General features: G+C 30.8%; 1 protein-coding gene across 1 annotated transcript; it reads right to left on the bottom strand.

Annotated features, from left to right (window-relative positions):
* Nucleotides 1-8653: 8653 nt before the first annotated feature.
* LOC129905587 (phenoloxidase-activating factor 2-like) lies at nt 8654-17275 on the bottom strand. The gene is made up of 3 exons (XM_055981101.1): nt 17142-17275; nt 9663-10066; nt 8654-9597 (listed from the first exon to the last, which is right to left on the bottom strand). Exons 2-3 carry the CDS (start codon nt 10050-10052, stop codon nt 8728-8730), a joined length of 1260 nt encoding a protein of 419 aa, XP_055837076.1. The 5' UTR covers nt 10053-10066; nt 17142-17275; the 3' UTR covers nt 8654-8727.
* Nucleotides 17276-23449: the final 6174 nt, after the last annotated feature.

Genomic DNA, 23449 nt, shown 5'->3' with positions numbered 1-23449 from the left:
TCAAGCTAAACACACAAAACATGGCTGAGTTCGGATATGACTGTATTACACTTTAAATAGGACTGGGAACCGAAATTTTGGCTTCATCTTTAACGTTGAATGATGCAATATAACATTAGATGGACTCGGATTCGGATTGCTTGAGTGATTCCTTTAAATTTTCTAATTTGAATTCTTTTAATTTTCTTTAAAGAAATTACATTTCTTACTCTAACTTAATTCCTTCCAAGAAATTGAGTATTAGGTATATTTAGGGGAGAGTGGGGCAGTTTTGAACACGGGGCACATTTGAACACTGCATATAAAATTTTAGTATATCAATCTTTTTTAGAAGTATTTCGATATTTGAACCCGTCAACACGATATCCATAAATGTGTTGTAAGAGTTTAAAAAAAAATTGGTACGTGATTTCAAAACGCAATACAGTTTTTGTTAATGGTTAATGAATTTTAAACTAATTGACGGTGAATTTTTGAATGAATATATTAATGTTAAATATTTATTCAACATTTTATGTCGTTGACACAGTGGGGGCAGTTTTGAACAAGTGTGTTGGGGCAGTTTTGAACATGTTCAAAACCGCCCCGAGCAGTTTGTATCAGACATTTTAAGGACACTTGAATGTATTTTATTTAATAAATCGTAATGTTCTTATAAAAAAAAAATAATGAAACTTGCATTTGTGGGCAAAATTAAAGAAAAAATGGGAATATGTACAACATAATTGAAGATTTAAAAAAATGCCTGAATTCTTCAAGTTCTGCTAGACTGTTCTCGATGAGAACTCGATTATATACCGCTTAAGCGTTATAGAAATTAAAGGCAAGCTACCTACACCAATTAATGTTCCGGTACATGAAGAACATCCGCTTTGTCAACATTTTGATTTAATGTCTAGAAATATATCCATATATATTGAAAATAAATCTATTTTACTCTGAGAAGCATAAATGGAATGAATACCATTTTTCTAAGATACATTTTAAATTAATTTTTCTTGGTTTTTGTTTTTCTTTTGAACTTATAAATGTGATAAACTGTTAACTATAGTTTAAATTTTAATGTTATTTTTTCTGAGTTTTTATTATTTGTTGGTTAATTGAATATGATATAATAATCAATTTGGAGTTTTTGTATGTTCTTATTAAAAAACTAATAAAAAGTTAAGTATTATTTATTCATTACAACGAAATTAATACTGATGTTCAAAACTGCCCCTTTCATGTTCAAAACTGCCCCATACATGGGGCACTTTTGAACATAAGATCTAATATTGGTTAAAAATTAAAATTAAATATAAATAATATGCTAAAATAACCAGATATAATTTAAAATCGAAGTTCAATATCACTGCTTCATATAAGTTAACTTAACAGATCAATAAATCGAATAAATATCTTTCTAGCAGTTGCGAAAGCAAAAAGTGTTCAAAACTGCCCCACTCTCCCCTATAGAGTGTACTAAATTGTTCCTCTTCGGTCTGTTGCTACCCCAGGTGTTTGAACCTTTAATGTATTGCATCAGCTGAGCTACCATGAATGTGGTTTGGTGGTTTTTGTGTTCATTGCAGAATCTACTACCTACATATTGTACTTTTTACAAGGCCCAAAATGCTAAGTAGTACGGGAAAGTTAGACTTTTGAACGAACTCGAAAGAGTATCAAGCAGAGGGAGACTAAATTTTGGGGCCACTTTGATATTTGTAGGCCCCTTTGATATAAAAAAAAAAAAAAAAACAAATAAAAAAGTACGTCAACGTCATACCTTTGATGTATCATTTGTTCGTCGCTAAAATTACACTGGTTTACAAAATTAAACTTTTTTTTTGTTGCCGGAACAAAAATATACTTTTCTGAAGGTTTTCGGTGTGCTGAACTTGAATCCGAAGTCAAAAAAATTCTAGCAGCTCCCGTTTTTGAGATATTACCGTTAGAAAGTGCAGCACTTCGGACCTTATTCTTTTATATAAGGAAAATTGTTTGAGCATATTTAGTAACGGTTTTTATAAGAACTATTTACCACCTTTTTAAATCTGTTTAAATCTTTTTTACTTCCCGAGATATCCTCAGTTGTTTGATATTTTTAAAAATTTTATAATGTCATTATGTTCTTTATGATATATGAAGCCAAACCCACTGACTTCAGTTTAAGATATCTCGGGCAATACATAAGATATTGAAAAGATTTAAACAGGTATCGAAAGATGGGAAATAGTTCTTATAGAAACCGTTACTAAATATGCTCAAACAATTTTCCTTATACAATAAAATAAGGTCCGAAAAACTCAAAAAAACGTTTTTTTGCATTTTCTAACGGTAATATCTCAAAAACGGGAGCTGCTAGAATTTTTTTGACTTCGGATTTTTTGACTTCGGATTCGAGTTCAGCACACCAAAAACCTTCAGAAAAGTATATTTTTGTTCCGGCAACAGAACCCTTGTTAACCAGTGTTATTAATGGAACCCCAATAAAATATTTAATTTTTCTTTTTAAAATGCAATTGCTTTTCTTGGGGCCCCTGAGACTTTATTTTTTTTTATTAAATACCTGTTATATGGCTGGCTACCAATTCATTATGAATTAAACTGAAGAAAATAATTTGTCTCTTTTCTGGAATTCATGTCAAATATCTTATATTTTTGTAATAATAAGTTGCCTTCTCTGCATTGGCTCCAATGGGGGCCCTATCGTGTCGGTCGGGGGCCCCGGGGCCCACTGGGGAAATTTGTATGGGAGTGAGGAAAAAATAGATTTGGATGAAATTTTCAGGGATGACAGTTTACGTCGTAAGAAATTATTACTATTCATTTCCGCCCACTGCCACGCCCTTTTAAAAAAATTAGTGAGAGTAATAAAGAACTCCGATTCACAATTTACTTGTACTTATAGCATTTTTTTTAATTTTTTTGTATTATTAGAACCACCTTACCGATTTTAATTACATTAAATGAAAAAGAATAATCCATAGTAGGTACTGTTGTCGAGGTCCACGTCCACGCAAAATAAAAAACCCGAATTATAGTAAAAAATTATAAAAAAAAACACTTTTTTCATACACTGAGGGAAAAAACGCAACGTAAAATGTAATATGTTCAATGTTGATTTAATGTTGAAAAAACTAACATGAAAAATCTTTAAATCAAAATTTAAACAACGTAAGAATTTTTTTTATTTTTGTCGGACTTCAGCTTTTGTTGCATTTTATCACTCTTGTTTTCAACAGTTAGATAGCACGTTGGTAAAACATTCGCCTAGAGATCCAAGGGTTGTAGGTTCGATCCCTAGTGGCTGCCAATTTTTTCTTTTTTTTTTAATAAATTTATGCTTTTTTTTCAAAGTTGAAACAACTTTGATTTAAAAATGTTTTATAACGGCAAACCACTTTAAACTAACAATGTTCTACTTTGATTTTAAAATTTTCGTCTTCAACGCAAAATCATTCCGAAAATTGTTAAATCAACGTGGTTTTCGTTTTTAAGTTGTTTTTTCCCTAAGTGTATTTTATAAAAAATTTTCAAAAGTTTATTCTTTTAAGAGAGCCATTTCTTCCTCAATTAAATGACTTTGATTCTTCTTAATAAAGGAAGAAGTCAGGTGATCTGAATTTTTCAACAATAATTTCAATTTAAATCTGGAGACATTTCATTACCTTTCTGCTTAGATCTTCGCATGAAATGCTTCAAATTCCCATTATTAAAAAAATGTAAGATAATAAGACGCATAGTTTTCAATATATTATGTACATACATTTCAGTTACATATAACGAAAATTAATTTTTCTGAGCCAAGGTAAAAAAATCGAATGTAATTTTACTGTAGCAGATTTGTAAGAAAATGTGTTGCGAATTAATTTTATTTTCTATATTTGTCTTTTCGGATAAGAATTTCAAGCTTGCAGCCAAAAAAAACAAAATTTTGACAAAAAGGAAATTTTTCAATTTTCTCAGTGTTTGGTAAGAAATTAATTAAAGCAGTTTTCTTCATCATTCAATTTGAATTCAAATCCCCAGTCTCTACAAAAATAGTATTGGATGTGTTTTTTAAATCTTTTTTCAAAATTTTGACTTTGAAATCGATTATTTCGAAAACAATTAACTTAAAGAACTTAAGCTATGATTACACGGTCAACGAAATCGGTCAACGCGTTGACTCTCTGACTTAAAAATGACGTCACAGTCTGTCCCAAGAGTGTCACGTCGTGTGATCGTCAACGAAAACTGCTGTCATTGCTTTGACGGGTACGATGACACTCGCGTTGACTCACATTTTTGGGTCAACGCATTGACTATTTTCGATGACCGTGTAATCTCTATGTCAATGCCATTGGGACGCGTTGACAGGGTTTTAGGACTGGGTGTCATCGCAATGACCCCGTCCCAGCGTTGACGCGGCAGAATTTAATACCGTGTCATCGTTTTAGAATGACATTGTTTTTTGTATAGAAATATGATGAAAGTTGGATTGGGAAAATTTTTTGTAGGACGATTATTTGAATGGTGTACCGTTTTGGAGAGGGAGGGGTTCTCATTTCAAATTTTTGTATGGCCGTGGCATCCATGTTGGATGCAAAAATTTTTTTTTTTACAAAAAACCAAAAACCATTTATATATTCTAAGCTAAATTTTAAGACCATAACCATTAACATTGGGTGCGGCGTTCCTATGGTATAAGCGTTTGAAGGTGGCCATGTTGATTTTTTTTTGATTTTTTAAAAATCAAATGTGGAAACTTTTTTTTATTTTTTTTTCTAATTTTTCGACACAAATTTAGTAATTTTAAATTTGTATTCGTTCAACAATCTTATTAGAATTCATTTAAGACTTTTATCTTAAAAGTGCATTGCGTATATCTCGAAATATTTACATTTCAATGCAACAATGTCAAACATATTTGCGTTTAATTTTTCTATGAGAGCTTTTTTCAAATCTCATTTTCTCCGCCTTTTTTAATTTTTGCTTTGTGTCAAACAGTGTGATCAACAGTTTTGCGAGTCAACCAGGGTTCCCAGGTTGAGGGGAAAATCACCATTTTTGCCGATTTTCTTAGACGAAAGGGATAAAATAGGGGACGGGGATTAAAAAGGGGAAAAAATATCTAAAAGGGAAAATTTAAACTTACAAAAACGTTAGACACAATCTTTGAACAATGGAATCAATTTAAATAAAACTTAATTTCGAAATAAACTATCGTATTCCACGCTAATTGAATTTTTAAATTTGACAGCTCTACTAAAAACTAGGGTGCTTCCATTTTTTAATTCACTCCTCAAAATATTTCATTACTATGGGAATCTGTACGAAATTTTCAGCCAGCAAGTAAAGTAAAAAAAAAACTTATACTTAAAAATAGACATCGTTGTTAAAAAAATCCTGCCTTAAGGCTTGGCCACACCGGAGGGTACATGCGGTAGCGGTATGGGTAATTGTATGAAAATAATTCCAAACTTGAACAACAACGTTTAGGTGTGGAATATTTTTCATACAATTACTCGTACCGCTACCGCATATACCCTCCGGTGCGGCCAAGCCTTTAGTCGGCATAATAACTCTATGATTTACAAAAATACATTAAATATAGAAAATAATATCCAGTTTTTATTAAATTAGCACTGATATTTCAGATTTACTATCAAAATAAAATTTATGAAGTAGTTCCATACTTCATAAATTTTATTTTGACTGTTTTTAGTTTGAAAATGAAATATGTATGTATTTTGAGCTTCATTTTTGTTAATTTTTTTTTATTAACTTATGTCCATTATAAAGTTTTTATTTTTGTGAATAAATTAAATACAAAATTAATATGTTTAAAAAAATTTTAAAAAAATTAATACTTGCATTTTTTTCTGGAAAAAAGGGGATTTTTTTTACGAAAAGGGAAAAATAAACGTTTTGGTGTTAAAAAAAGGGGATTTTTATTTTGAAAACCTGGGAACCCTGGAGTCAACGCGTTGACACTGCTAAGTAAACGTCACGTTGACACACCTGCTCCTCAACGTAATTTAGGACAACATTGACGCAATAGTGTCAATCGTGTGATAGTCAATGTTTTATGCATTGACACTGTAAACGTTGACGGTGAGATGACAGAGAGAATAAGGATTTTTTTTTGACGTCAGAGAGTCAACGCGTTTACCGATTTCGTTGACCGTGTAATCATAGCTTTAATCTAAAAGCTCAAATTAAGCGTAATATTCTGGGCTTTAAAAAAAGGTATTATTTATAACTGTAAGAGTTACCATTGATTTTAATGTTTTTTTTTTTTGTTACTTTAAGTAATTTTTAAGAAAATCATTTTTGCGACCAAATGAAGTTTTCAATTGCCAATAAAAAACGCAGTGGCACCTGGTGGCACCCAAATTTGGCCTTTATCGAAAGGTAATTTCATAAGAAAAATGTTTTTAATAGTCTCTAACTGTAGGCAAGTGTAGCTAAAATTATATATACAAAAATATGAAAAAAATCAAGCCATTTTTTTCTCTATTCTTTAAATAATTATATAAAATAATTAACATCTTTAAAATTAATAATTTCTTCGATTTACAATAGACAAATAATGGCTTCTTTACGGAAAAATAAAAGTGTATGAGTCGGCTCAAGCTAAAAAAAATTACACAACTTTAATTTCATTTCAGTTCGTTTTTTATATTTTCAACAACATGTCCTTTTACAAAGCTCTAAAAAGTAAACTACAAGTCCGATTTTAGTAATTCTTTCTGATTTTGATTCAGATTTTCTTCTAGAATTTGGAAATACTATTGAAAATATTTTCCAATGAACTTTAAATTTTTGACTTTTTTCCGCAAAATCCCTAGTGTGCGAGGCACCGCCCCGCTTGCCCCAATGGTGTGTACGCCTCTGGTATCAAAACACGAGTCAAAAACAAAAATTTGCACAGTCATTTGGCAGCCATTTTGTTTTTTATACGATTTTTTACCACATATAGGTATGATTTTTTTCTAGTCTGAGTGCCACCTACACGCTCTAGGTTTTTCTTACACCTTATGCAAATTATCCTGTATTGTAGTACCTACATTTTGTCCCTATATAAAACATTGCATTTTTTAAAAGTTTTTTGCCTACAGATGGAAAATGGTCTTTTAAAAAAATCACCCTTTGGTATTTAACATATATTATAGGAAATTAAATTATCTTTAAGTTTGCAATGCATTTTTTTTCTGTAGATTCAAAAATACAAAATGGCGGCCAAATGACTCTAGGTGCGATTGTGCGAATGTGGTTCTCGACTCGTGTCTTGATAATCTTTCGAGTCCTAAAGGTCAAAATGCATTTATGTATTTTTTCCCATATAATAAAATCTAACTTTCCCGTACCTACTAAGGTTCATTCTAATCTTGCAGTGGCCTAGGAGAGTTTGGTACTAGACACAAGAACTCTTGCACATTTATCTTACGCTGTTCTCGACCCGTCTTTACATATACCCTGCTGATGGTGTTTTCTTTAAGCGAATAAAATTAACAGATTCACCTACCTAATCTTTTTTACAACTGAGGTGAATTTTGCTATATACGAGTAGTTTCTGACCATAGAATCTCTTGGAAAGTTAAGGAAGTTTTCTTCAGAGGATCTGAGGATATGAAGAGGAACTGCACAGCAAGGATAATATGACCCCTTAACAATATTTTATTTTGATGGTAGTTTGTACATGTACATTAAGACCTATCTTGATATCAGCTGTGATTAGAATTTTATCAATCCATCTCACTACAATGATAAGTACTCTTCTCCTTAAAAGTGCTTTGTTTACAGCGACATGTGAGGTGTTCCAATCCAAATACTTCCTCTGTATATCTAGAAAAGCACACAGAACTGTTCGTAAAGAAATTGTTAGTTATAATAGGGCAGTTTCCGTAAATCTTCCCGGCCTTTTGTTTATTAAAACTTCTAATATAATGAAGATATCTATTGCTTTGCCACTGGTTATCTATACTTGCTGCCAGCGATGAAAATCTTCATAACAAACGCGATCGCAACAAGATCTTGTCGATAACAATTTCGGAAATAATCTGAAACCCAAAAACCGTAGTTTCCAACGACCAATCACGAGAGGCTATTTTTCTATTAAAGGAAACGCATGGGTTTTTTAATTTTGCTATGTATTTCTTTTTGAATTACCATTCCTTTAAGATGAATTTTCACGGGACAATAAAATTTGTTAGAGGTAAATTAGAGGAAAAATGTTGGTTTTTTCTCTGAAGCTTTTGGACTTCTGCATGCACTAGATTTTGTAGGAACGTCGAATGCAATTCCTTTTTGAACCGATAGTATATAACATAAGAGTGGTATTGAAGTATAAATGGACACCTTTAGGTGTTCTTTGGCAACTATTTATTAGCTTTTCAAGTACCTACCTAATAATGGTCGCGAAAGAATGGAATCAATTTTAAGTGGTAACCCTAAAGCCAAAAACCGCATAGAAATGTTTGCTAACCCTCACTCAATCGCTTTTCAGAATTATTTATAGGCACCCTTGATGCAGTTTTTCTCTGCAAAATCAGGCAATTCTTGAAAGTATCGTTTTTCATCACAATGACCAAGATTGATTGTACTTATTGAACATTATAATATGAATTAGTTTGAATCATATTTTAAATAATTTTTCATTTTTAAAAGAAAAAAAAAAAAAATGTAATTTTAATTTTAAAATAAAACTTTATTAATGTTTCACATTATGTTTGAAAATAATCACTTCCGAACTTTTGTCATTTATGGTGTAAAAGATTTAGCATCGATCCTCTTATAACCTAATTGTTCATCAATCCAAGAACGCAGCTGTGGAACACTTGCATAAACGCCAGGCACATTTTCTTCACCACATCCAATACCCCATGCAACAATACCAGCTTGGAAGTATCGATTAGGATTGTTGGGCATTGGGCAAACCAAAGGTGAACCACCGTCTCCCTTGCAAGTATCCTTGCCACGTTCACCACCAGCACACATAAAACTAGAATGAAGTTCGAAGAATTTACCCAAACGGGTCTTTCTCAAATTATCTTGACACTTGCCATTTGGAACAACTGGCAAATCGATCTTTTTCAAGATATTTTGATATTTTCCATTCTGGAATTGATCCTTGCCCCAGCCTGTGGCAAAGCAACGTGACATATCAAAGTTTGTATTTACTGGTGGCAGACAGACGGTATTTACATTGGGAGCCTCTTCGAATGGTGACTCGAGGATAAGAAGAGCGATATCATTATACAAACTGCCCTTGTTGTAGTGTTCATGGACAATCATTTCGACAACTTGTCTATCCTGATCTGGATAGATTTCGGTTTTTGTATTAGTTTCCCATTCACCAGCTCGCACTTTGAAGTTACTAGCTTTCCTAGCCTGAACACAATGAGCTCCGGTTAAGACAACAGTTGGTGCAATCAAAGAACCACCACATTGATAAACATTGAGAACTTTGTCAATAGCTGTTTCCTCGCGCAAAATTGCCACCATCCATGGGAATTCACCAAATTCAGCTTCGCTGTCAGCAGCACCTTCGATTTTGAATCCAATTCCTTCAATATTTCTATAACCACAACCGGCTGGTGGATCAACTGGTCTAACAATTGGTTCAGATACCTTAAATTTAAATTAGAAAAATAAGTGTTTTTTTTTATCAGAATTAGAACAAAAGTTTAACATACAGTATCTCCAGTAGCGCAACAAGTTTCCAAGAACGGACATGAATTATCATCAATACGAATGTCAATTAAAGTTGCACCATCCTTGTTGACTTTGCCATTTGAGCAAAGATACTCACGAACACATTCCATGCCAGCACCGCATGGTTTGTATGTGTGACCTCCGACAGGTGAAAGGGGTATCGGGGCAAGTGTTGTTGTTGCTACTTGTCTTGCTGGTGGAGTTGGACTGATGACTAAGGGAGGAAGCTTTGTACTTGTATCAACGATATCGCCTGTATCTGTTGGTAGACCGGCAGATTGATTGAAAATCGAAGCTATGAGATCGCCATAATCCTGGCCCGCACATGCCCCAATTAAGAGAATCGGGATGAGAATTAATTTGCCAAACATCACAATAGTTTAATCTGAAATTGGAAAAAAAATAAGAATACTAAAATCAGGATCGATTTTATAAGTAAAATGCAAACAAGAAACAAATTGCAGTTAAAAGATTCAAAATATCTAATTTGAATTTCTGAACAAAAAGAAAGCGAGTTTTAGGTGAAATTATTCCCCACAAGATGTGAAGTTATTTCCCAAGTGAAGTTAGTTCCCGTTAAGTAAGTTTCCTTCACCTTCTATTTCAAGTGGAATGACAAAAATCGACACATTTTCTGTATCTTAAATTTCGCTGGCGAACAACAAACCAGTTTATAGAAAAATATTCGAAAACTCGAAATGTTTTTTAAAGTACCGAGCGAATAATAATATTTTGGTTGAAAAATTTTTCAAATCCAATTTAAATTCAATTAAAAAAACCTGTGAATTTACCAATATTAGGTAAATAATATTAATAAACAACAAAATGAATTATTTTTTCATTGTAGCCTTTGTTTAGATTTGATAGATGACTTATAATATAAGGTAATTTGTATTTTTTTTTCTTCGTCATTATTAAGAAAACTGGTTGAAAATTTATTCAAACTTTTCTTATACATAAATCTTTAATTTGTTGGGAAAACATTATTAACCAAGAAAATTCTAGAAACAACTGAAGTTAATAGTTACCTAATTGAAATACTACTTTCATGAGACCAATTATTTTAACAACGCTCAACTTATCGTTCCAAAGTTTTCGATTTAAATCAAGCTCGCATAAAGAAATCTACATTTATTTATTTATTTTTTTGTTTTTTTTTTTCAAATATAAAAATAGACATTAATAAATTGAATAAATATTGTTGTTGTTATTTATTTTTTTTTTCTCAAGAATGTAAGATCAAACAACAATAAAACAAGTTTTCCATTGGATTTAGAATTTAAGTTTTGTGATTGTGATTATAGTTCAAGTAAGTCTGCGTATAAGTGAATGAGAAATTGAAGCTATAAAGTACAACCTTTTAATAAATAGAAAGTTATTAAAAAATGTATGCACTATTACATCTATTGCTAACAGAAATTTACATTATGTAGCTAAAAATAGTCGAAACGGCGGCGGCCAAAGGCTTAACAAAACAGTATTTTTTTTTTCAATTTCCATCACCTGAACGGAAAATGATCCCGCCATCATCATCAATATCTTACCCGCGAGTGATCGCACAGAAAATTCAAAATAAGTTTTAAAAACTTTAATGAAAATTCTATAAATATTTGCCATGGTTTTTACTTGCTCTATAGAGTAGTTCAATAATTTTAGGATTTAGCTGGCCGAAAAATTTCTAGAGGGTTGAATTTTGGTTAATACGGCGTTGTAATGAAGATGTGAAAAATCGACATTGACTAAAAAATCGTGCCAACTAAAAAAGTTATTAGGGTCGAAAGGTCACTTTTTGCTCGGTGGTCATCAGAGGTCAGTATAAAAATTGTTCGTCGTGAAATTATCAAAAACTTATTTCCTTAACATTTTTCTGTATAATGAATCGTTTGGGGAGTAGAGCGCTCAGAAAGTGACTAGATTGCACTCACATACGAATAAATGTATCTTTTTGGTTTATGTGGCTCGATTTTTCAGGTTTTTATCGAAGAAGCTTATATTATCTTGGTCTCATTTACTTATACTTATTACGTTTATACGGATTGAATAAAATAAAGTAAAAAAACGCATAATTTCCAAAAAAAATGTTGTTTCCCTTCTATTCATTATTTTTTATCTCAATGTGATTTCATTTGATTTCTTGTATAACAAAGAATTTTTATTTTTTTTTTATTTCTTTTTTATTATTGCACATAATAGGTAGGTACCTATAAACAAATTTTCAAACATTTGGAAGTTTTAAAAATATGGATTTTTTTTTTTCAAAAAGTAAATTGAAGTTTTTTCAAAAATTCGAAAATGAATTTTTTTAATTTTTGTTTTAATAAGAGATAGGTACTTAATAAATAAAATATTCAATGATATGGATTAAGTCTTTTAAGAAAGTGCAAAATAACACGTACCGTTAAAAAAGTACCATCATCGTTATGCATGTTCGATTGTAATATCAAGTTCGATTTTTTTACGAATCATAACCTTGTCCTGTAGTTACTACAACGCATGTTAAGAAGTTAAAAAGAAAAACATTTCATTCAATAAACTAAGATGGATGTTTAATCTATTGTTCTAATTTAAGATTAACAAAACAATTAATACAGTAAAGTTCCGCCCCTTAATAAACAAACAGTTTTTCATTTGACATAAATTTGATAACATTGTGACATTGTGAGTGTTTTTACTATCAATTCAAAACTGATAAGCTATAAACTGACTGCACGAGGTCAGGGGCGGATCCAGGATTTTTTTCTGGGGGGGGGCACAAGGGACGGATTGGCAAAAAAAAACAGCAATAACAGTTAGAAATAAAGTGAAGTACCATACGACTGACTAACAAGCAGAAAATTTTAACGACCCACAGTGGTCTAAAACCTGGCCAAAAATATTTAGGCACATTTCCCACATCAAATAGGTACCAAATGACCAAAAAGTTATTCGGAAGGAAAAATTTTCATTTTCTTGTTACAGTAAAAGCCACTTAAGTGCTAACCCTCTTACTCCTGGATTAGCCGGAAGAAAAAAAATATAAAAAATCAGAAAATGCACGTACAATTCTGTGCTATATTAAAGTTAGTAATCTATTCTTTGTTTAATTTTTTGACTTAAGTTGTTTCACCAAATAGATTTTGAGAAATTAAGTTTTAAAGATGAAATTTTGAAAAAAAAAATGTTTACGTTTTTTAATTGATTTTGTATAAAATTTTGCAATATTATGGACATAATTATACCATTAGTTAATGACCTAGTAGTTTTTAGTCAAATACTAAAGACTTCATTCTAATAAATATTAAAGTTCCTAAGAATAACAAAAAAACTGAATCCTACTTTTTTGCCGGGAAACCCAGTTTTTTTTTTTTTATTTGCATTAACCTTTTGTAACCCAAGGTCGTAAATTTAAAAATTAATAAGTCAATCGATTGGCCTTTATCTTTAATAAAACACGTATTTTTTAAAAATTCAATAAAGTCATTATTTACTTAGTTATTTCGATATTTTGGGAGTAAAAAAAAGTTTAAATAATTTATTTTTATATAAAAATTCAAAAATTCAAGCAAAAAACTATCTAATATTAATTTTTAGGCACTTTCCTAAAATCCAAAAATAAAACCCCGTGGGGTTTACTAACAAAAACTATTTTTTTTCTGAATTTCGTAGTTTTTATACAAATTTGCTTATTTTCAAAAAAAGCCCAACTTTCAACATTAACTGTCAATTAAAAACTATTGGTGCTATTTATTAGAAATTTGAAGTACTATTTCGATAAAGCAATACTTAAAGATTATAATATAAGAAGCTTCAAAAGAAAAAAAAAATAGTTTGTAGAGCTTTTATGCAATCTTTTTCGGTTTGTTACAGAAATGTCACATAGGGCTACAAGGGGTTAAATTGTTTTATACCTCAAGAATATTGTGTTCAAATCGTAGGTCTCTTGGAGCCAAATTGACCAAGTTATAAGTATTTTAATACTACCCTTAGGAACGTTTTAGTCCAGAGTTCAAAACTTTAAATCGTTATCCCCACAACTAATGTTTTCAACGCCGGTGCTCCTCATAACTTCAAAACTACTGCACCGATTCTTTTGAAATTTGGAACACTATTATTTTTACATATTTTTAGAGGTATCCCTGGAGAAATTTTCTCAATAAAATAATATTTATAAAAATCTATAAGTAAGGGTCGCTTTTGAGGAGTTTTTTTTCAAGGGGTCTTTATTTTCGGGGTGCAAACTTGGGCAAACTTCTGAAATGCAAGTTTGTTCTACATATATTGCAGTTCTATAATGTATAGTTTATGCAATTTTGTGACGTGTTCCGCTATTTTAAAAACACTAATGTTGAAAAAAAACAACGAAAAAAGTGCAAATTTTTTAACCCCTCTGTATGAAAAAATAGAGTTGCATATAGGTACAATTATTTTTTTTATATCATTCAATGTCATTCGATGTCCATATCAAAATTTTTCACCAAAATCACTTTGAAAATTCACTTTTTTTTAAATCGAAAAATCGTTTATTTATTTGTGAGGTGGAGCTTTTCATGGGAAAGGGATGAAACAATCAACAAAATTCGCATTTTCAGCCAGAAATAGACAAGAATTTTACTCAAGTTCTTTCTGTTATTATTCATATATTTTTAAAACTCTTATAGTTTGATTTCCTTTAAGTATGAACTTTAAGTTGTGGGGGGGGGGGGCACGTGCCCCCGTGCCCCCCCCCCCCTAAATCCGCCTACGCACGAGGTAATAAATAACTCAAAGCTTGGCTAATTGCTTTGATCTTATTTGTACTTATTTTTAACTTTGTTTTTAATTAAAAATTATGATACATCAGTTATCTTTTTAACTATGGTGGCGGTGGGCGTTTCTGTTTTTTTATTTCGTTATCTATCACTTGTGTTTGTACACAAACACAATTCATTGAAAAAAAAATCCCGCGTTTCGAAAAAATACGTCTTTCTTTAAACCCAACTGGTTGCGAATTATAAAGTTGTATTACTGGAAACGCTAAGAATTTGAAGTGTCCAATTTATATTTAATTTAGTTTTAGGAACTTGATGTTACATTTTTTTATTTTTGGTTATTGTTGAGACTATTTTGTTATCATGTCAACAACTTTTTGCAGAAGTACAAAAATTAAAAATAATTTTTAGTGTAGTTTGTTTGTAAAAATAAAATAGCAAAATATTGTTTTTTAAACCAAAATCTAAGCTTTTTGCATATTTACTCTTGACTCTTTTTATTCATTTTTGTTCTTTGCATTCCTTGGCAGTCTTTGCATTCTTTTGCATTTAATAACTTCGTCAGTGTTTAACGATAGGCCCTCTTTTTTTGTACCAATCGATGTATCTTAGAAATAAGTTTATTTTAAGTCAATTGTAAATACCAAGTAGTTTAATAAACAAAATTGAATTGCATTCTTTTTATTATCATTCTTTATAAACTCGCATCTTTGCAAAAGAATGCAATGACTTCAGAAAAGAACTAGAAATTGCAAAGAATGCCAAAATTGCTAAGAAATTTAATTAATACAAAAACTTTCAAAAACTACTAGGCTTTTCTTAAAACTCTTTGGCTTAGTGTTATAAAAACATGAGCAATTTTGAAATGATAAAAATTTCGAATCTTCTTGTTAGTTTTCGAGTTTTTGTCTTTATTGGAAAGACCGCCGAAAAATATTAATAAAGGAACTTTTTTGTAGAAATTAAATTAAATATCGATGTATATCCTTTTAGTAAATCAAATCGCATTTTTTACTGGACAAATTTTTTTAACATTAAAATCAATTTGTTCGGATGATAGCGATGATAGGTTCTCGACGGGGGCCATCATCTTGAAAAAGTGGTTAGTGCCGTTTTCATTTAATAGCTTTATTTTTACCAATTTTAACCGAAAATGACCAAGCACATAAAAATAATAGAATTATATAAAAAATGATTTACAAATGAATTCCGTGGGTTGGTTAAATTCAATTTTATAGTTGGTCAAAGTCCGGGTTAGTCTCGCAAGTTGCGGCAAAAAAAAATACAGATTTTGATTTGTTTAGGTAATTCTTCAAAAATAAATTATATCTAACTATCTTTAAAATGAAGAAGAAAAAAATAACAAAAATAATAAAAAATTATTAAAATTATTTTTATTTTAAGTGGGCATTTGATTTCATGTCTATATTTTGACTAATTTGTCTGGGCTATATACTTACATATAGGTATATAATATTGCAAAAAAATCTATTTTAAAATAACGACCTTTTCGATATTGTTACTAAATTGATTATTTTTAGGCTTTGTGAGCATATCTTTAAATAAACCGTATGAAGGTTAAAAGAAGATACTTTAGGTATCTTGAAAAATGGACTTTCGAAGTCTACGGTTTAAAATTTTTCTACTGTACAGTTCCCCTTTTTTTTTGTATAATTACCCTTATTTATTTTTAAGAATAATTATTAAATAATTTATACATATTTCTATATTATTTTTCTATATTCATTGATTAGTTAGTTTATTTTTTGTTTGTTTATTTATTTATGTCTTAATTTATGTATTAAGTTTTTTTTTTTTTGATTGGTTTGTTTTTACTTCTTTACTTTATTTTATGTAGTTGGTTTTTATTTATCTTTTGCATTAGTTGTGAATTTATGTATTTAATACTATCAGTAACAGTTATCATATACATATTTTTCTTTTATTTATTATTTAGTTGTTTGGTTTGTTTCTTTATTTATTTATTTATTTATTTAACTTTTCAATTATTTAATTTTTATATTATTCTTCACTTGTTGGCATTTTCAATTTAAACTTTGTTCAAACAAATATCTTAGGTACGTTTTTAAAATTCTTTTAAGTCTCATATTTATTATGAATGTTTGATTTTTTATTAAAATGTTAATTAAAAAACCTGTCTTTTATTCTTGTTTTTTAAGATTTCTTTGTCAAGTAAAGTTCACGTAGGTATTGGATTAATAATTACATTTTTGTAGACGTTGTCAAATGAACAGAAATTAAAAGCATATTTTTATTGAATTTTTTCACATCAAATTTTGTTCATTTTAAAATAAATTCAGTATTAAGTAAGATACAATTTAAATGTTTAATCTCTGAGCTTTTGCAAAGCGTTATTCCATGAAATGTAACATAAAGATGAATATTACATAGTTACTTGCAAGTTGTCAACAACAACAATTAACAACAAATACAAATATTCACTTTAACAAGACAATCTTACGAGATAATATGTATTATTTTGAGTACAATTCAAATTAAATTCGAATTGATTATATCACAGTTACGTAATTCACAAAAAAAGAAAACCAGCTTAATTACATATATTATTTTTTTTTATCAAAATTCAAGGAATCAATATAAAAAAAAAAAAAACAATTTTTTAGCACTACCTACACTTAAATTGGATAAAGTATCTTTTAGATTCTCTCACAGAAAACTAAAATAATATTTATAAAATGAATTTCAAATTACCTATAAACGAGAACTGAGGAGTATTATTATAAATAAATGCGTTCTGACCGGTTAAACGGTCATATTAAAACTGTCGTAGCTTTGCGGTTGTTTGCTATTGAAGACGCCTTCAATCTTGACTTGTCTGTCCGGCTAGTTTGCGCCGGGGGTTTTGCTCAGATACATCGATCGAAAATTCATCTTCTTATGCTCAAGGGAGTTCAAATTAGGGATGGGTTTTTTTTCACATTCTGATTCAGTTGTAAAAATTATAAATAACATGTGTGTACCATGTTTTTAGTATTAAAGCATGCTATTGTTTTATTACTTTATTAAGGTACCTACCAGAAAAATTAATTTGGTGGGTATTTCTAGAAGAATTTGCATTGTTGTTAACATTTCGAAGAAAAACGTTGTTCTTACTTGAACGAAATTTGAATGAATTGTTCTATAGAAGTTGATAAGAAGTTCGTATGACGTTTTTTTTTTACTGAGAGTAGACTTTTCTTAGAACAAATTAATAGAAAAAGTGAAAGTAGGTATTGGTTCAATGTGAATCTGAAAATAATTTATTCAACCGTTTGTTCGTAGTTCTTATCGCTTACAAAAATATTGAGTATATATGAAGTATGAATGTGGCTTAGATGAAGTATAGATGTATACATGCATCATCTATCGAAAAATGAGCTTTGAGTTTTTTGTTTCTAATATATTTAATAATTCCGAAAGATTCAAAATTCACAATCATAAATTGAATACACATGATAGTTTCAATTGGTTGGTTTGCTACACAGTACACATAATAAGGTAATATATTCCGAACGTTGTCAAAATTTGTTTGTCAAAAATGGGCAACAATCTGTCAGGTCGGCCTTTAATTTTTATATTTCAATCGCAGTAAACAGGAAATTTGTTTTTGTTTAATTTATAAAATGTCATTTAAAAATATTATAAATTGAAAAATAACAAATTTTCTTCGTGTTTCATCGCGGAAAATGATAAATAATTGTTTAAAAATTAGTGGTGTGCGTGGTTTATCGGTTTTGTGCGTTTTTCGTCGGTATTTTAAACAATTAAGAATTCAATAGCTGACATTGGTCGCCAAAGTGTCATGTTTTGACAATCTGGCGACCAATGTCAGTTCGGAATATATGTATTACCTTTTTATGTGTACTGTGGGTTTGCTAGACTCTAACTGACTTTGACGAAAGACGTATTTTCCTGTAAGTTTGCAAAATAAAGAATGGAAAACCCAGAATTGATTTTGTAGTAAAAATCAATATATTCTATTTTCTATAAATGAGTGTATAAATAGAAATGGAATAAAGTGTTGTTGAAATTGCAGAAAAATTCGAAAATTAAACAAAAATACGTTTCTTCTTTTAATTACGAGAGCTACAAAGAGATGAGTAGCTGAAAAAAATACAATCTGAGTGGATTTCGAACGAACCTTGTTTAAAAACAATTTCAGCACTATTAATGTCTTTTAAAAATTATTTTAACGAAGAAACATAACAAAAATAATAAAAAATTATTAAAATTATTTTTATTTTAAGTGGAGCGATTGAATATACATAGTTCAATTTTAAAGTTCAAGTGACCTCAACTGCAAATTTATAAAGCGTACGACAGATCTAACTGATGAGCCCACTGTCGTACCTGGGCGAAACGCTTTATAAATTTGGACTTGAGGTCACTTGAACTTTAAAATTGAAGAAATTATTTTATTTCATATTTACGTTACTAATGATCATTGGGTAGTTATCATTTTAACTTATTTTGAAAAAATGAAGAGTTTTCAAAAGGGCATACCTTATCCATTTAGGATGTACATTAGGGTGTTTTTTTTTTTTTTTTGAGGCGACCATCGATTTTTGTCACTCGCATTTCAAAATTCGGTTGGAAATGCCCAAAAAAAAGTTCCTTAAAAATTTGAGCCCTTAAAATTAAGATTTAGCACTCGCCACTTGAGTTTTATAATTTCCTATACAAAATACACGTAAGTTTTATTGATTTTTTTTTTAATTTATACAGCTCAGATGAATTTTATGCCATCTCAATGAATCAAAAAGCATTTTACTCAGAATTGAACGTTCTATAAAAATGTCATTAGTGACTTTACTGCAACCTCCACTGGTCAGACACGACAGCTCATGAAAGCTAATTTTTCCAAAAAGTACCTACCTTTTTCTTTCTAGATATTTTGTTCGGCAGGAATTACTTGGTCTTAGGCAAAAAAAAACTACATTCAAACAACAAATACTGTTTAATAACTTACTCGAAATCATTGCAAAATTTTAAGGCGCACCTTTTTTTTGTAATGAATAAGATTGTCTTTCAGTTTTTGTTTTGAAAGGAATATATGATAAAAAAGCATGTTTTTGTAGTTGTTACTTGCTCTATAAGGGCAAGTATTGGTTTCGTGTGGAAAAAAATTTGAGGTTTTAATCAAAACCAACATTACGATGATGGAGAATTCCAAAAAAGTGGGTCTCGCAATTCCGTCTGTGCGTCTGTGCGGTTGTGCGTCCATCTGTACCAACGGCGTATACAGGGGGGGGGGGGGTCATGGGTTCATGACCCCCCCCCCCACCCAAGAACTCAAAACTTAAACAAGAAATTGTTGTGTGCTACTAAATTCTTTTGAGTGCGATGATTTTCAAAATGTCGAAGTTTTAGAACAAAAACGAAAATGAAAAGTGAAAAAATTTGTTGGTATTCAACCGAATATTTTTGCCATATCTGGGGATGTGGTCATATTTTTAGCGAACGCTATGCTGGATTAGGATTATTTTGATTCGTTCGATAATATAAGGCATTGATAGGCTACAAATTAAGCTGTGTTGTAGAGCTTTGTATGGATTTAAAATCCAAATATTTTTTTTAATTTTGACTAAACCGAGAATAGATAAGAATATAGGCAACCTCTTCTAAAGGCAAATTAAATATTTAAGCAAGCTTAGGTCACTTAAAATAACCTTCGAAATCAATTTAAGAAAATCTAATAAATATAACTGAATATTTTTTATATTTTAAACCGCTGATAAATACCTGAAAGCTGATTAAATGAGAGCCGAATATTATAAAATATTATAAAAAATATCTAAACTAGCATAATTTTGTTTAATATTTTCTGTTACGCCAAAAATATTTTTTTGTCCTTACTATTTTGACAGAGGTATTTGAATCCTGTATCGTCTTAAAAGAAAAAAAAAATTCGCGTACAATTTTAAAACAAAATTTAAAAAAAATTGTATTTTCAAATGCAATTTTTCTTTGCAAAACCTTGCGGTTCGTTTGCCTGAGGTTAGGAAGACAACACCGGCATACAAAATAAAAAAAGTGTCATGTACCAGGTGTGCTGGCACTGTCGCGAAATGTCGCTTTCATCCCCGGCACACAAAAAAAAAAAATTCCATGTACCTACCAGGAACCAGACCTATCTTTCTATATGTTTTTGGACCCGCTGAATTCGGATTTCAAGTCCGTTTTGCCCGAACACCCTTCAGTTTTGAGAAAAATGCAAAAAAAACTCCAAAAAAGTCATAAAAATCCAAACAAAATGCAGTCACAGCTCAAAACTGGAGAGTGACCGGGCCAAACGGACTTGAAATTCGGATTCAGCGAGCCCAAAAACATATAGAAAGATAGGTCTGGTTCCTGGTACATGACACTTTTTTTATTTTGTGTGCTTATGCAATTAATTCCAAAGTTATAAGTGTTATTAAACTAAAAAGATTTTATTTTAACTTGTAAAATAATTCTGGACCACCGAAAAACAATGCAGAGTTGTTTAAAGACAAATTATTCAATCGAAGTACTTGTACATTGAACTGTATTTTAAGGACAGGATGGTCTTAATTGGTGCAGATTTAAGGCTAAACAAATAAAAGCAAACGAATCACACAAAGTTTTTGTTTGGTTATTCTTAGAACTCTCCGGAACTGTTCGTTTCGAAATGCAAAACGAACAAATTTTAATATTTTTAATTTAAATAGCACATTTTCAAGTTTATGCCTACTATCAAAACTTTTGTAAAAAAAATTTGGCATGACCCCCCCAACAAGAAAACCTGTATACGCCCCTGATCTGTACACATTTCCACAGCCTAAACCAGTGGATGGATTTTCTTCAAATTTGGTACAGATGATTTTTATTGAATTTTGGAAGTTGTTTTTTTCTAACGATTTTACTACACTTTGCTGACGTAATATTCAAAGCTATTGCCATTAAACTGCATTTTTATTTTTTCCAAAAAAAGTCAAATAAAAACAAATTTTTTTTTCATATACAAAAATTTGCCCTAAAGGTTGGCTCTTCCCCAACCTCAACAAAATTTCTTTAAAATTTATGTATATAGAGGCAGCTCGTAAAATCTACAAGTAAACTAACATAAAAGTGCTTTGAACTGCAAGAGCAAGTACGTGCGATCCGAGCCGTGCATTTTATTTTTTTTTTTAGATTTAATAAAGGCCGTGTGTCAAATCCGTTATTTCTGATTTTAACTCTAATTTTATAAAAAGAAAACATATGCTTCAATAGCTTATTCCGTCGTCTCAAAAAGCTAAAATTATTCTTACTTACCTCACTTACTTAGGGTGACCAGTGCCGTAAGGCGGCTACAATCCGCTGTGGATTTGGGCCTCAACCAACAAGCTTCGCCAGCCAGTTTCGCTAAAATTATTCAACACTGGAAAATTTGGTATTACATTGTTATGGAATCAAAGTTTGAAAAATCATTTTCAATGGCTCTTAGTGATAGACCCGAATTCTGCGAAAGCTTGATTTAAACTAAAAATAAAACATACCTCTCACTGAACAATAATCTAACTAACTTTAGTGGACTGTAAATTATTAGTAGTGTATAAATAAATAAAACACAAATGAATTCTTGTTCTTATTGGACTGCGCGTCCTGTTTATTCGAGGATCTTATTAAGACTGAAAGTTTTGGTTGAGGAAGAAGGAAGGAATGAAAAGGAGATACACACACACAATTGTTCGCTGATCGCCTGTTAGATGTTGTGTGTGTTGAGAGGCTTCTCTTGGGAGTAGGCAGGTAGGCACGGATTATTTAACATCCTGCCCACTTTAAACCTTCGGTTTAATATTTGATGATTGTTGATCTTCGCTGCGATGGGGGTTTCTTCCGAATAGCATTTGCTCAAGGACATTGGGAAAACCATTGGCGCCCCTGAGTGTTTGAAAATGCCAATGGAAAAAACCAAGTCGATTCGGGTAATGTGTAGTGAATTTACTGACGGAATCTTTGCTAATATAGACCTTATAGTTGACTGTTTTGCAGACTAAAGATCTGTTGAATCCTTGGAGATTTGATGTGGTCCATTATTTTTGATAGGTGTTCTAATGTTTTGTTTGATGTTCTGTTGTTTTCTTGTAATGTCGGCTAAACAATATGAACATATTGAGTGCTTAAAATTTTCAAATTTTTGGTATGGAAAACTTGATGCATTTTGAATGGGTGATTTATGATGTTGAGCTGCTGGGCAAAGCTCGGCGCATGTACTACATTCGCCTACAGTTATCGTTGCTATGCACATGGTTGAATTGGCGTTGTCAATTTGTTTTTGATTGTTTTGTTTTAAGTCACATCCTCATGTAGGTATATTGGCCTTGATCTTGAAGTTCTTGTAGCTATTGCTGCTGTTGCCGTTACTGCTATTGTTGATTTATTGCTTGCTTTTCCTGAGAAGCATTTTGACGGAATGATCTGCTGCCATTGGTAAGCTGCATCGTGTGCTTGTGTTTTGGGTTTGATCTGCCTATGAACAGATGTCCCTGCCCACTTTGATTCTACAGAATCAAGAGAATTGATAAAGCTGTATCGTATCTCATATGGCATTCTTAGCCATTTCTCTGTGTTGGAAATGCTCGGAAAGAAAATAAAAGAAAGAGAAAGTATTTAGTCATGCTTCCTACTTGAAGGAATATTATATTGTAAATGAATGTTTTGAAATGTATATGTTTTTGTTTTGAAATTTGTATATAGTGTTTCATATCATGCGCCTCGTGTAGACGATTGATTGTTAAAAGGATACTCAATGTCGACGACTCCTTTTTCTGCATGAATGTACGTTTTGTAAGAACGCACACTCAAAATTAAAAAGTTTAAAGGTCATTCTTTGCAGGCAATAACCTTTTTGCAAGAATGTGCGCTGTGATGAATTTTGTCTGATGAACAAATGATTCATCCTGCAAACGCACACTCAAATTCGAATTGTGAAAAGGATGCCGTTTGAAGACGATCTGCTTTTCTGGAAGAATGTGCGTTTTGTAAGAACGCACACTCAAAATAAAATGTTAAAGGTT

This window comes from Episyrphus balteatus, chromosome 1, assembly GCF_945859705.1.
Source record: "Episyrphus balteatus chromosome 1, idEpiBalt1.1, whole genome shotgun sequence".
Lineage (NCBI taxonomy): Eukaryota > Metazoa > Arthropoda > Insecta > Diptera > Syrphidae > Episyrphus > Episyrphus balteatus.
The sequence above is the reverse complement of the archived record's forward strand: the minus strand, read 5'-3'. Positions and strand labels throughout refer to the sequence as shown.